The following is a 15,619-nucleotide window of genomic DNA, read 5'->3' on the forward strand; positions in this document are numbered from 1 at the left end:
ATAGTATTAATGGTAAGACTCCTGGCAGTGTGGAGGATCAGAGGGATCTTGGGGTCTGAGTCCATGGGACGCTCAAAGCTGCTATGCAGGTTAACCCTGTGGTTAAGAAGGCATACGGTGCATTGGCCTTCATCAATCGTGGGATTGAGTTTAAGAGCCGAGAGGTAATGTTGCGGCTATATAGGACCCTGGTCAGACCCACTTGGAATACTGTGCTCGGTTCTGGTCACCTCGCTACAAGAAGGATGTGGAAACTATAGAAAGGGTGCAGAGGAGATTTACAAGGATGTTGCCTGGATTGGGGAGCATGCCTTAGGAGAATACGTTGAGTGAACTTGGCCTTTTTTCCTTGGAGTGATGGAGGATGAGAGGTGACCTGATAGAAATGTACAAGATGATGAGAGGCATTGATTGTGTGGATAGTCTGAGGCTTTTTCCCAGGGCTGAAATGGCTAACATGAGGAGGCACAGTTTTAAGGTGTTTGGAAGTAGGTACAGAGGAGATGTCAGGGATAAGTTTTTTATGCAGAGAGTGGTGAGCGCGTGGAATTGGTTGCCAGCGACAGTGGTGGAGGCAGATACAATAGGGTCTTTTCAGAGTCTCTTGGACAGGTATATGGAGTTCAGAAAAATAGAGGGCTATGGGTAACCCAAGGTATTTAAGTTAAGGACAGCTTTGTGGGCCAAAGGGCCTGTATTGTGCTGTAGATTTTCTATGTTTCTAGAATTGGCTATTCTGTCCAGCATGCCAATGCTGGCTCTCAGAACATTCCCCCTCGTCTAATTTCCCTGTACCTCCCCCCACCACCAAACACTGCATTCCCATTTTCCCCAGTTCCTCCAATTGTCCTCATGTTTTACAGCAGCCAGTCCACCTGCCTTTCCTACCACATCTGGCGTGCGAGGGAGGGAAGCACAGCCAGTCATGGGCAGATGTACACACCGCACCGGAGGTCAGTTACAGCCACCCTGAAGGACTCAGTCAGAGTCTGCAAATTGTATTACAGGACAAGGAGACTTCCCGAGTTGTGCATTGATGGAAAGTTGAGCAGAGTGTTGGCAGATGGAATTTAATTCTGGTAAATCAAGAGATGATGAATTTTGGGCAATCAGATAGGGGTAGGACACATCAAGCAGTGAAAAGCTTTGATAAACAGAGAGATAATCTCTTCTTGTTCTTCCATCCGGGTACAGCTATCAACTTTAACTAACGTTTCGATGATCAACTCTGCCACCTTCAATAGGGATGATATCTCAGCACGTCTAGTCCAATGGTATTTATATCCCCGTCATTCATCCCTCCTGATTGGTCAGTCCTCATCCAATCAGGTTTCCGCTGTCTCACCTTGTTTACAATACTTAGAGCGAGACCTTCATCTTTGTTAGAATTCTGTTTAGGAACTGGAATTACGCACACACACACACACTTAGTCCATATTTAACCATCGGGGAATAAGCTAGCTTGCTGTTGGTGAACTTTACGGATGGTGTTTGGGGAGATGTGTGGAGACCTCAGCTGGGGACTTGGAACTAGGGTGTAACAGTGAACCAGTTTAACAGGAGACCAAGCGAGATCGAGGCATGACTGCACAGGCACGTGGACGTCAGCGAGTTAGACCAGCAGGAAGAATTTGAAAGGAGTGTGTTTTCTCTTCAGCAGTTTGATCAAGGCACGACTGCGCAGGCACATGGACGTCAGCGAGTCTGGCGGGAAGAATTTAAAAAGAAGACAGCTTTACAGAGCTGGTGTGAGAGTAGAGGGAGAGAGAGTAGGAGAGCTGTGGCTCAAAGGGGCGAGGCGATGTAAGTTACTTGTGAAGAATAGGAATACTAAGTATGCGTGTGAGGCCGGTGTTCTGTACTGGGTGTCAGGTGTACTCCCAGCCTCCCGGACGACCATACCTGCGCCAGGTGCATCGATCTGCAGCTCCTGAGGGACCGTGTTAGGGAACTGGAGATGCAGCTCGATGAGCTTCGTCTGGTCAGGGAGAGTGAGGAGGTGATAGAGAGGAGCTATAGGCAGGTGGTCACACCGGGGCCACGGGAGACAGACAAGTGGGTAACAGTCAGGAGAAGGAAGGGCAAGAGTCAGATACTAGAGAGTACCCCGGTGGCTGTACCCCTTAATAATAAGTACTCCTGCTTGAGGCCCTGGTCAGACCCCACTGTGCTCAATTCTGGTCACCTCACTACAGGAAGGATATGGAAACCACAGGAAGAGTGCAGAGGAGATTTACAAGGATGTTGCCTGGATTGGGGAGCATATCTTATGAGAATAGGCTGAGTGAACTTGGCCTTTTCTCCTTGGAGCAACGGAAGATGAGAGGTGATACAAGATGAGACCTGATGGGGGTGTACAAGATTATGAGAGGCATTGATCGTGTGGATAGTCAGAGGCTTTTTCCCAGGGCTGAAATGGCTGGCATGAGAGGGCACAGTTTTAAGGTGCTTGGAAGATATCAAGGTAAAGTTTTTTGCACAGAGGGTGGTGAGTGCGTGGAATGGGCTGCTGGTGATGATAGTGGAGGCGGATACGATAGGGTCTTTTACGAGACTCCTGGACAGGTAGATGGAGCTTAGAAAAATAGAGAGCTATGGGTAAGCCTGAGTAATTTCTAAAGTAAGTACATGTTCGGCACAGCATTGTGGGCCGAAGGGCCTGTATTGTGCTGTAGGTTTTCCAAGTTTCTATGAGAGACTCACTGCTTGGCATTGGGCCAGCATAGATAATCTGGCTCTGGATTTTTCCGGTAAGGCCAGCACTGATTGCCTTGCCTCAGCTGATGTGTGCAAATAATGACCATCCATATCATTAACACAGCTGATTCAATATTGCAATTCATGGCTGAACCAAATCACAAGGGTTCCTCTCTCTCTCTGCAGCTTAGTAATGAGCCCAACCTATCCCAGGTGCATCAGTGCAAGGTAAGGAGTTTATTGTCAGTTCATTCCGTCCTCAAAAGTCCGGCTACAGGACAAATGAAAGCTGGAATTCGCAGGAGGGTGCAACACCAGTCCGATCTGCGACAACACAATCGCTGGTCTGGAATTTGTGGCGAGAAGGTGGTGGGGCAATCAGGCTCCCCGTTGCGATGGTGTAAATCAGACAACGGCTCTGACCAACCACATCTGAGGTTACATGTGGAGATCTGGAATCACTATCTCCTTTATAAAGTCTGTACCCCCATAACCCTTGCTGGCAGACCAGACGATATATGAAATACATGAAAGGCCTTGAGTTACAGCCCATGTCCACCAGACACAGCTGGAACATTAGATCATGTCCATTCAGAAGGAAATTGCTGAACAATCTGTCTGACATTCAAACGTAACTTTTACCAGTGTGAAGTCTCTTTCACTCACTCTTTAATTCATCAAAATCAATCGTCTTTGATGCCAATAAACTTGACCTTAACTTAATAGACAACTTCTTTGAAAGCTAAGATTAATAGTTATTGTTTATTTTGGCCTTCTCTTAACATCTTCCTTTTCTTTTCCGCTCTCTTTAGTTGGCTTTCTGTGCCTGACTTTCCACTGAATTATATATTCCAACGTTTGCTTGCTGTGTGAGGTTTCTCAGTCAGACTGGTTGAGGAGACCATTGATTGACCAGTCCATGCATCCCAGATGTGCGAGTGACTCAATAATTTGAAGTTAAATTGCTGTTCTAGCACCTGTAGCGAGTCTCTGCCAGTGAGATGAATGCTCCATTTCAGCTTGTTCAGAAACATTTTGCCTCTGATGGGGGTAATTCACCGGAGCTGCCCTGATATCAAACTGGCAATTCTGGGAAAAGCGAATGAATGGCTTAATGATGAATCTGACAGCACCGGAATAGGCCCTTCAGGCATGCCAATCATCGATACTAACCCCATTTTATTCTCCTCAAAATCAGTTCAACTTTCCTCAAATTCTGCTACACATGGGAGCAACCTATATGACGTGGAAGAACTCAGCAGGTCAGGCAGCATCTGTGGAGGGAAAATGGACCGGCAGTGTTCTGGTCAAGAACCTTCATATAGATCCCGAAATATTGGCCGTCCATTTTGGTCCACAGATGCTGTTCAGATTCCAGCACCTCCAGTCTCTCATGTCTGCTATACCCTGCTAGCTTCTGTGGGAGACAACGCGAGATTCTGCCGGAAACCTGTGCAGTCACAGGGAGAGCGTGATCTGAACCGGATCACTCTGATTCACTTACTTATCACAAGACGGAGACGTAACGTAAAGCTCTGTACTCCTCGCGTACGTGAGGGATGTAAGTAATAAACTTGATTCAACTCAATTCACATACTTTGAAACATACACTGAAATGCGTCGTTTGTGTTAGCAACTAACACAAGCTGAGCCTGTGCTGGCTCACAAGTGTGTCCACAGATGCCGACGCTAACATAGCGTACCCACCATGCAGGCAGAACACGACAGTAAAACAAACCCGTAGCCCTTCCAGCCTCCAGTGGACTCGTGTACCGCAGGCCTTCGCGTTCCCGGTGATCCAGGGCTTCGGCCACCAGGCTTTGACTTCTGGACTTCCAGTTGACCTTTGGGCTTCAGTGTCCAGCATTGGTCCCTGGACGAGCTGATGAACTGATCCCAAACCCCAGGCTTACCGATGACAGGACTCCGAGCTCCAGGCCCCGAACTTTGGACTCGCTGGCTGGCAGACCTATGGTGATGGGGGGGTGGGGGGGGGCACCACGCCTTGAGCTTTCTGCTGATAGGGACATCCAGTCTGGGGACTCACTGACCTGGTAGTTCTCCACCTGCTGAGCCTCTGGGCTGCCCTCTAATTAAAGATCACCAAAAGCAAAATCCTGCAGATGTTGGAAATCTGTGTTAGCCTCCTTCAGGGCGAGAGGCTTCAATGGCTCCTGTTTACTTTTAGTGTCAAGTCTCTTTGAAGGGAGAATGAAACAAAATGCCACGGGAAAGCAATATAGGAATGTCTATAAATTATTCAGCATTCCTCGCTGGAGGGAGGAGGGCGGTGGAACACAAACAGCGATGTTCCCTGCTTTTTGTTTCTTTGTCTCTTTTAAGGATTCACGAGCTTTGTCTCGGGGGCGGGGGGAGAGAAGTTGGTTTTCAACGAAAGGGAAAATAAATGACGGTGCTTGTAGCTTTAAATGTTAAAGCTCCGATTGTGACAGAAAGCAAAAGGCTGGGCTGTTACAACACTGATAAGACACGGGATCCCCAAGGTAAAATAGCTGACGACTACTTAAATGGCATCGTCTCAGAGCGGGAGAAGGTTAGACATGCCGAAGCACAGTTGTAGGAGGACTTAGCAGAGGAGGGAGGGAAGGGAGGGGGTGAGGGTGGTGAAGAGCGGTGAAGAGCACAGAAGGCACTCGCCTCCTAAGGGATTCAGCCCTCGTGAAAGAAATTCAGATTTATTCTATCTGTTTTGGATTTTTACAAGGGAGCTGGAAGTTATCTGAGCAAATTGTGGTATGTGTGTGCGCCTACAGTGGTGGAGAGGTTCCCAGTGTTAGCATTTGCTGTTTTGTCTCGTAGATTAAACCAGGTGTTTCTCCATCCTGCCAATTGCAACCCAAGCCCGCCGGTCTATCACTCCATCCCGGCGTGTAAAGTGATTGAAAGGGCTGATGAACAGCGCGGCGCACAAGTCAGCGGAGAGCAAGGCAGTCTGTAATGGCAGCAGGTAGGTCGCAAACTGGGGCATCTGCATGTTGCATGTGTTGTCCGTGCGGTGTGTTAGGGTTATTTTCTTCATTGCTAAGGTCTTTACTCGGGAGCCAGGCGGTTAAACCCCTCAGACCCGTAACAACGGCGTCCAAACAGCCGGTAGCTTTAAAAATGGCCCCGTGTATCAAAGTGCCGAACGAATATCTGGGTTTTTTCTTGAACCATACACTCCTTTGGTGCTTTTCTTTTTGTATAAAAATAAACAGCGAGTACTTTGCAAGCGCGGAACTGCTACAGTTGCTGCTTAATTGGCCATCTCCGGAGTTTGGCGTGGCTGCGCCGAGCCGCGAGTCCTGCTGCCATCTAGTGGCCGTGCATCTGCTGTGCAGGTACACGTGGGGTCTCCCTCAGGCGGAGGGGTGGGGGGGGGGGACCATTCACTGACCAAAAGGCACAGTGTCTAATTTGCGTTCTCTCCTTGGGAGCAGTTCACTGGAGCTGCCCTGATGTCTATCTGCCATCCCCTATCTGATCTGCTGAGGGTGTCTCAGTGGACCAGGATCACGTGAGCTGCAAACTGCACAGTCTTAGTGCCTTGACCTGATGTTTGTCCTAGCCACATCCACCCTGCAGCTAGCCTGCTGCCTTGCTGTGATGAGGGGTCCCTCATGCGAAGTTCCCCTTCCTGAAGGTGTGCTGAAGCTGTTAGACAGCTGTAACCAGGGCTGAAATGTCTAACACTAGAGATACACTTCCAAAACGATTGGGCGGATGTCTGAAGGAGCTCTGAGGGGCAAGCTACTTTTATTTGACAGAATGGTTGGTGGCCAGAATGTATTGCCGGGGTGGTGGTGGATGGACTTGTTTAAGGAGCTGCAGACACACTGATGTGTGGAGCATAGCAGGATATGGATGTTGTGTAGGAAGAAGTTTGTTTGAGTATAAATTACTGGGTTTAATTAGCTTGGCATTGCATTTGTGGCCAATCAGTATATTCGGTTCTGTTTTTCTAATCCCCAGCATTTGAAACTTAAAAAAAAAATTGTTTCCTGCCCGTATCATGGCTCGTGTTCACAGATACCTGTTGTGTCAGACACCCAAACCTGGCGAGATTTGGGTAGCCTCTTTGTATGACCACTGAATACAAAATTGTGCAGATTCTAGAAACCTGAGATTGGTTAGTTGTAGTACGGGGTGGGGGGGAGGAGAGAGGTCAGATGTCATGTGCCCTCCTTTCTGACAAAAGAATTCCCATCATGCTTCATCCTCGGCATCCATCTTGATAGAATGCCAATGGGAAAGCTGACAGCCTCTGATTCGATTGGGCAGTTGTTGAATGTCAACCGTACTGAAGGCCAAATGGTGCAGATGCTGGAAAGCCAAAAATAAATTCCTGTCATCAGTAAGACCCTGTTCCCTGTGGTCTCACTCATTTCTGAGAGGAAGAATGCCACTCATTCCCTCCAACCATTCTGTCTGAAGACAGCTGATCTGACAGACATCTCGGTCATTTATCGGGCTCGGCCTCTGATCCCGTGATGTCATTATGGAAACGGGAAGCTGCCAGCCTCTGTTGCAAGTTACAGTAGATACTGGAGGAGATGCCAGTGGGGGCAATGTCTACAGTAAGTAACTGTTGATTACACGAGGGGCTGATTGGTGTTGTCATCTGTGTTAAATGATAGATAGCTGTGTGGAGCCCGTGTGCCTGGACTGTTTGATAGCTGCGTGAACCAGCAGGGGACTCCAGATAGCAGAAGTGACTAGCACTCAAAGGCTGCCTGCATCTCTTAAAAGCTGCTCACACGTGGAAGGATGGGAGTCATTTGTTAATTAAATCTGAGCAGTGATGTATTGCAGAATGGCTGAGTGTGCGAGACAAGTGCTTACAGGGAAGCAAAACCGTGCAGGGTGGTTCTTGTGACCTGCTGGCTACGGTGGATCCTTTGGGCAGCTGTCGGCACCCCCCACATTGTGGCCTCAGCAAGGTTATTTCCTTGAGGGGGCAAGAGCCACAATGACAGTCGAGGATCACTGACTGCTGCTGTTGTCTTGGCTCTGGATTCTTGGGTGTGTATACTTGCAACTTTTCCATTATCTGTCATGTAATGTGTGTGTGCATGTGGAAATGTGTTCATGCTTGGAGCACATTTTTAAGACACTGATTGTCTTGATTTTTTTTTAAAGTTGCCATTGGGCTCAGATTAACCCTGTATGAAATGTTCCTTGGCTGCCCCTGTGAGAGCGTGGAAGGTAGTTTATTGTGTATTAAGTAGTGGCTCAATATAACACATCTCTCCGAGTGAAACAAGCAAGTAGGGTTTCAATTAGTGTTGGGCAGATGCTTGCAACATGGCCACACTATCTTGTCCTTGTACCGTCTCAACCCACAAGTCACTGACTTTCCCCGCACTTTGTGATGCTGATTACCGTGTGCGGCCAACTGTTTCTGAATGTGCAGTTACCTCAGTCGGTGTCCCAAGCCTTCCTGCCTGGAGTCTTGTTCTGCTTGTATTGTCAAACTACAGTACACCAGTTAGAAAATCTAATCAGTTCGGCTTGGGATGGGGTGGCGGCAGAGGAATCTTGCCAGCAGTTCCTTCCCCACTCTGTCTCTTCGTGACAAATTGTGGCATGCTGTTATACTTGATCAAGATCACTTCAGCCTGGAATTTGTTGTCTTTTTTTTCTGTCAGCTCTGCTCTTCATTCAGCTCCTCATCCTAGGGATCAGCTTTCTGATCCGTTGCAGGTTCTGTCAGCTCCCTGCTTAAATGAGGGCTGACAGTCTCTGGTGTAAGAGGGTGAGTGAGCTGGTTTTGTTTTCTTTGATTGTGTTTTGGCTAAGGTTGATTCTATTTTGTGCATTCCATTTTTGTAACGGCTAACATTATACAGTACAGCACTGGGCAGTTTTAAAGTATCAGATGTTTGAATGTATTAAAGCAGCTTAAGAGCTGGCAGTGTGAGGAGAGAACAGTCGCTGTGAAAGGCTAACAGTAGTTCTGTGGCCCAGTGCAGGATTCCTGTTATCAACCAATCAGATTGGCCTGTGACTCACTGTGAATGGCCCTTGGCACAAGTCATAAGTAAACTTAGTCACAGCAGCCATGCCAATTTCACCCAGTGAGAAATTGGTGGTTCCCCCAAGAGTGCAGAGGGGGGATGATGGTTAGAGCAGAAGTTATGTACACTAAATCAGAATCAGTAGTAAGGGGATGGTCATTGAACCTGATTGTCTGGGGAACTGCCCAATGACCTGACAGTTTATGGCATTGGTTTATTGTCATGTGTCCCAACATGGAGTGAAAAGCCTGCAGCCAGACAGATCCTAACTTAAGTACACTCGTGCAGTAAGAAGAAAAGCAGAATATAAAGTTTTTAAGATTGAGGTGCAGTGTGGGAAAAGGCCCTATGAGCCATGTCAGCCTGCACTTCGTCCAAGTTAACCCTAGCTTAATCATGGGGCAATTTACAATGAGCAATTAACCTACTAACTACTATGTCTTTGGACTGTGGGAGGAATCTTAAGCACCCAGAGGAAACCCACGTGGTCACGGGGAGAGCATGCAGACTCCAGGCAGTGGCGGGAATTGAATCCAGGTCACCTGTGCTAATCACTACGCTACTGAGCCACCCTGCAGGCAGGCAGAGAGCGAGGGCCCTGCGAAAGACAGGGCAACTAAGAACTTGTTTTAAACATGTGAGAAGTCTGTTCAAGAGTGAAGGCATTGGGGTAGAAGCTCTTCTTGAGCCTAGTGGTACATGTTCTCAAGCTTCTGGATCTTCCGTCCAATGGAAGAGGGTAGAAAAGAAAATAACTGTAATGGATGGGGTCATTGGCAGTGTGAAATACAGACTGGGCCAATGGCTGGTTTGTGTGATGGATGGGGCAGTGCTCACAACTCTCTGCAATTGCTTGCAGCCTTGGGCCATTCCAAGCTGCGATGCATCCAGGTAGGATGCTTTCCATGTTGCAGATGTAAAAGTTAAAATAAAACTTGTCAAGACTCATCAGGAACATGCAGAATTTCCTTCGCCTGCAGAGAGAGTAGAGGTATCGTTGTGCATTTTTGGCCGCACCATACACGTAGCTGGACTGGGACAAATTATTCGTCATGGTTACGTCTAGGAGCTTGGTATGGGCGATGCTTGAACAATTCCTGACTGCTAATACAGTTTTAATTAAACATGGATGTACTGTAGGTGGCTCCAGGGCAGCCTGCTTGTCTCTTTCAAATTAGCTCTCAACTTCCAGTATAGATGTCGGCTTGTACCTGCACAATGTCCATTGCTTTTCTGTGGATTTGCACCTTCTGTGATGGCATCGACACCCGGGGATCAATGAGCAGCTCGGAGTTGGACACAAACACGTGGGTGAAAGGGAGACGCTGAGATTGTAAGGGAGAACCCTGCTCGGGCATTGGCGAGCTGATAGTGGAATGGAGGCACTTGGACAGTAACCTTTGGATTTCCACTTGTCCACTTCTGCAGGTCAGGATGTGGCCACAGCTTTCCCGCATCAACACAGTTTCCCTTGCTGCTGTTTGGACAGCATTGGGCACGTGCATGGAAATGTGGCTCGTGGCCCAGGGCAGTTGTGTCGATGAGAATCGAAATCTTATTTACTTAAAATACCAACGTGAAAGATCAGAACCAGGTTTGATGTCACCAGCGGATGTTGTGAAATCAGCTGAAGCTTAAAGTTGCTGGAAGAACTCGGCAAGGCAAGCAGGAGGGGTAGGGCCAGATGTTGCACCTCCTGTTGGAGGGGAGAGTGTGATGGGGAGGAGAAACCAAGCTTCCCGAAGGAGGGACTTTCCAGGGATCCTGAGGAAGAAAACATGGTCTTGAGTGGAGACAGAAACTGAGAGTAGGAGGTGGTGTAGTCTAGGTAGTGATGGGAGTCGGGAGGTTTGTGGTGTATTTTGTGACAAGTCTGGGAGTCAGTATGGTTTGTAGTGTATTTTGTGACAAGTCTGGGAGTCTGTCTCCTGAGATGGAGGCGGAGAGATTGAGTGTCAGAGACGGTCCAGGTGAATCTGGAGGCAGGCTGAAATTGTTTGCAGGTATGTGCTGTATGGCATGGAAAGTGTCTTACACCATGGCCCCAGAGGAACGATGCCTCATTTAGCTGTATACATGTGTATGATTGAATGACAATAAACAAACCTAGTGGATCATTAAACACCGAATTGTGCGTGAGTGGAGGCAACAGCACCGGGGCAGGTGTCGATGAAGAGCTGACGGTGTGGGTGGGGATTTGCTTTAATGTGCTTGGGGGAAAGGGCTTTTCCACATCGACAAAAAGGCGGGCAGAACTGGAGAGTACTCTGAGATTGGCAGAGAATAACAGGAGAGTAGTTGTAAGGACAGGTTAGTGGTGGGGAACTAGTTGGATGTTTGTTCAGGAGGCTGAGTGCTCTGAGCCTGACCTGGTGAGGGTGGCCAGTGAATTGAAGCATTCGGAACGGCGGAGGACATGTGGGGAGGAGCAGAATGTGCAGAGACAGGATGGGGAGATGGGTTCAGTGTGCCCATCATTCCTGTCCGTGTTTGCCACACTGTCAGTCTGATGCAGGCCGAGAGCCTGCGGAAATATCAACATGCACTATTCATTTCCGTGGATGCTTCTCGACCCGCTGAGTTTTCCCCGCGTTTTGTTTATGTTCAGGATTCCAGAATCTGCAGCCTCTTTGGTCTTCATAGTAAAATAGCAGAGTACTCACTTCCCTGGGTTTAATTTTAACCCACTGCATGTGTTTACCATTCACCCGTTGTGGACTGGGTGAATTACAGCCCTGGTGAAAGGTCTTGGCCCAAAACTTTGCTTGTTTATTCCTCTCCATAGATGCTGCCTGACTTGTTGAGTTCCTCCAGCTGTTACACCCCAGGTTTTCGGGTAGTGGAGATGGAGGCAAAGTAAAAGGGGAACAGACTTGTAGTCGATCAAAACCCTTTCTCTGGGCTTGGGCAGATCCTCACTGACTGTCCCGTCTGAACCTGCTGAGTACCCCCAGTGTTTAGATTGTTTCTCTAGATTGTATGATTGAATGACCTTGATAGCCTCTTGTATTTGTAATTATAGATTCTGTTTATTAACAGTAAACAAACTGCTCTACAAGTCAGGCAGCATCTATGGAGAGAGTAGCAGTGTTAATGTTTCAGAACAAGCTGATAATTTTCCTTTGTTTGTATCTGTACTGGAGTGGGGTTTGGTTACTGGAGGAGGAGTTGCACAAAAAGGTTTAGGAGCCTGCAGCGTTAATAAAGGGAAGTACATTCACTGGTCCTGTTGAAAGATCTCTGCCCAAAACTTCAGCTGTATTCCTCTCCATTGAGCTGCCCCAGCATTTTGTATGTGTTGCTATGAACTTGCAGCATCTGCGGAATCTTTGTCTGTGGCCACTGGTTAACTGGTAAGCACCCAACTCCCACAGGCAGCAGTGACGAGAGTCGGTGAGTTAATCAGGCTGAGAATACAGGGATAAGAGATGACCCTGCTCTTGGAATCTTACTTGGTCTCAGAGGCCTTTCTGGAAAGGTGGCATTTGTCGTGGAACTTGCAGAAGTCTCTGGGTCAGGAAAGCAAGTGTGGTAACGTAATAAACAGTTCATTCATCACGCGGCCAAGAGAGGATACCAGACTGCTGGCCTCCAGCGCTGGTTCTGAATAGTGGGAGAAAACTAATCGGCTCACGAGACGAGGCTCTGAAAGTACGTGCCGGGGCTCCGTGCGGGAGAGGCTCAGACAAGTCTGAAGCTCAACTAGAAATCCCAAGTGGAATTTTCAGCTCCAGCCCCTGGAATCCTATGTGCAGTTCTGATCACTACGGTATAGGAAGGATCCAATTGCGCTGGAGAACGTGCGGAAGGGATTCTCCAAGATGCTGTGGATGGAGAGTTTCCTTGGAGCAGGGGTCAAAGGGGGGGGGGGCTGGTGGAGGGGTCACTTTGTGGGGTATAGATTTGGGGGGGGTGATGGGAAAAGTTTTTCCTTGCAACAGAGGTATTCCTGCTCAAATCACAAACCTCTTCCCTCTGGGTTGTGACGGGGTCCGTACCACAATGTGCAACTCGAGGGATCTCCCTATTGTACAAAGTACACTTGGTATTTACTTTCAGCTCTGTGCTCAGAAGTGGCATGTGGATTTGTGCATAAGCATGCTCGGTAAAGCAGCCAGGGGCTTGAACGACTGCTCTGCAAGTTAAGCAACACTGGGATTCAATGTCAACAGTGAGCTGTTCCCACTGGTGTCAGATATTGCTGAACCACCCCTTACACTATCAGAGCACAGCCTGCAGACCGATCCTGCCCTTGTGCAAGGCTGCCACACTCACACAAATTAGTTTGATGCGTAAAATTTGACTGTATTTCTTACCTCCTTCGTGAGGAGTAAAAATCTTGTGTTACATCTTCATCTAAGTGAGTAATTGTAGTAATTTATAATAAATAGTCAAATCAGTGTGAGTTAATCAGGCTGATGGCCTGTGGAAGAAGCTGTCCCGGAGCCTGTTGGTCCTGGCTTTTATGCTGCGGTACAGTTTCCTGGATGGTAGCAGCTGGAACAGTTTGTGGTTGGGGTGACTTGGGTCCCCAGTGATCCTTTTTACACACCTGTGCTTGTGAGTGTCCTGAATCTTGGGAAGTTCACAACTACAGATGCACTGGGCTGTCCGCACCACTCCCTGCAGAGTCTGGTGACTGAGGGAAGTACAGTTCCCATACCAGGCAGTGATGCAGCCAGTCAGGATGCTCTCAATTGTGTGGGATTTGAGGGCCCATAATCAAACTTCCTCAACCATATGAGGTGAAAGAGATGCTGTTACGCCTTTTTCACCACCAAGCCAGAATGTACAGACCACGTGAATTAGCCAGTCTGAATCCATGACTGTCCTTCCCTCATGAAGTCCCCTTCATCACAGGTAGCCATCCAGTGCCATTTTGTATCAATCTTCTTGGTAATTGGTTTATTAGCACGTGTACCACAGTGCACAGGAAGAAGTTTGTGTGTGTGCCATACATGCAGTGTTACGGAGAGGACATCTCTGCAGCTCTCTCGGGTAGAATGATCTCCTGAGAGAATGAAACGCACTGTTTTAGTGAACATCCCAGCTAGGATGTGTCGCATGCCTTTCGTTCTCTGCTTGTTATTTTTCTTTAAATAATTGTGGAATAGTTTTAAAAGTGTGTAATCAATTTGCTGCAAAACCTTTTGCTATGTGTTCACCTGTGCTCGAAGTGATGCTACGAAATTGCTTTCTGCACCGTTTCAGTTAAGGCTCCTTGTCGAGACAGCGTCTCGGATGCAGCATTGAAAACCTGCACTCCAGAACTAGCTGTGCTGTTCCACAAATGTGATCTGGACCACAGTGGCTACACTTGACCAAAAGTTTGCTCAGAATACACAGGGCAAATCAGTCCATTTAACTGCCCCCGCCCTCCCCCCCCCGGTCGGACTGTAAGCGTAAATATCTGTAAAATATGGTGTTGACTATGCTATCGGGCAGTAGCGACTCATCAGTAACCTCCTCGCCACCTTTTTGGATTCTGCGGGCTGTTGTGGCACCCAACCCTGACACCCGCAGCTGTTTCTTCTCTACCACCCTTCGGCTTTGCGCATCAGACTAATTTGTGTGAGTGTGGCAGCCTTGCACAAGGGCAGGATCGGTCTGCAGGCTGTGCTCTGATAGTGTAAGGGGTGGTTCAGCAATATCTGACACCAGTGGGAACAGCTCACTGTTGACATTGAATCCCAGTGTTGCTTAACTTGCAGAGCAGTCGTTCAAGCCCCTGGCTACTTTACCGAGCATGCTTATGCACAAATCCACATGCCACTTCTGAGCACAGAGCTGAAAGTAAATACCAAATGTACTTTGTGACAAAGTGCAATAGGGAGGTCTCTGGAGTACTTCGAGCTGTACACAGTGTGCAAGGCAGGAGTGCATCGTTTCTTCTGCAGGAGATGAAGCAACGTGCTCTAAGAGCCCTGATGGGATTCTCAAAGGGCTTGCGGGTAAACTGGACCAACCAAAATCTTAATTAACTCCAATGTGGTCAGCCATCCACGAAGATCAGGGAGCAGTAAACATGCCAGTGTAAATAAGAAGTTACTTGTCAAGGACAGTTACACATGGGGCAAAGCTTCAGAGTTAAATACTCTTGCTTTCAAAATTATTCCTCAATTAGTTATTTAAACAAGCTCTCTGGGATCCTAGAAGCTGTCCTGGCTGGGGATGTTCACTGAAATGGTGTATCATTCCATCTGTAGGCAATGGAGTGATGAATGTTTAACGGTCCTGGCCTGTGAATCCCATTCTTCACCAGAATCCAGCACCTTTCTGTATCTCCCACACTCCTAACTATGATCCAGATTAAACTGGCTAGCATAATACAGCGGTTTATTATCCGGAGTCCGCCAGTAATCCCAGCAGTGGTCTTGGATTTTGAAGGCAATTCCCAACCTGTACTACCCGGGTTTAGTCCTCACAAAAGGAACCATGAGATTATTTTCTCTCTCCCCCCCACCCCCCCCCCCACACATTTCGGCAACCAGACTCTGGCTCCATGTTTGTTTTCTTTAATGTGTTGTGTTAACGAGTGGGGCAACAGACTCTGGCTACGCGTTTGTTTTTAATGTGACGTGTTAATGAGTGGGGCTGCTTTTCTGCCAGCCTTGTCCCAAGCAGGATCCTTCCTTCTCGTCGGCCTGCCCCGTTATGCACTGTGCCCCCATTGCCACAGTTGGGTGTCTCAGAGAGCAGGGCAGCTTCTTGGACCTCGCAGAGGTTGTCCTCACAAATTGATTGAGGGATGAATGGGAATTCCCCAGCGCTGCCTCGGGGTGACCAGGAATTCTGCAATGACAGGCAATGCTACAGTCTGCAGGATAGACATGTGGTCCAAACCAGGTGCCATTGTTGCCCTCCCAGTGCTTACCTACATGTCTTTGGCTTGATGGACACATTGA

General features: G+C 48.1%; 1 protein-coding gene across 10 annotated transcripts in view; it reads left to right on the forward strand.

Annotated features, from left to right (window-relative positions):
• The window catches only part of enox1 (ecto-NOX disulfide-thiol exchanger 1), a 516,884-nt gene that overhangs the window by 90,894 nt on the left and 410,371 nt on the right, over positions 1–15,619 (forward strand). For 8 of the 10 annotated variants that reach the window (XM_059967825.1, XM_059967822.1, XM_059967817.1 and 5 more), the window contains one exon: positions 5,518–5,665. The exons of 1 other annotated variant lie outside the window; for it this stretch is intronic. In XM_059967825.1, the coding sequence (XP_059823808.1) occupies positions 5,656–5,665 (10 nt within the window). In that variant the 5' untranslated portion in view covers positions 5,518–5,655. Of the gene's footprint in view, positions 1–5,079; positions 5,202–5,517; positions 5,666–15,619 lie in introns of those variants that run through there. One more of the 10 variants, XM_059967818.1, reaches the window with a different exon arrangement.

This window comes from Hypanus sabinus, chromosome 4 (assembly GCF_030144855.1).
Source record: "Hypanus sabinus isolate sHypSab1 chromosome 4, sHypSab1.hap1, whole genome shotgun sequence".
In the NCBI taxonomy this organism is placed as follows: Eukaryota; Metazoa; Chordata; class Chondrichthyes; order Myliobatiformes; family Dasyatidae; genus Hypanus; species Hypanus sabinus.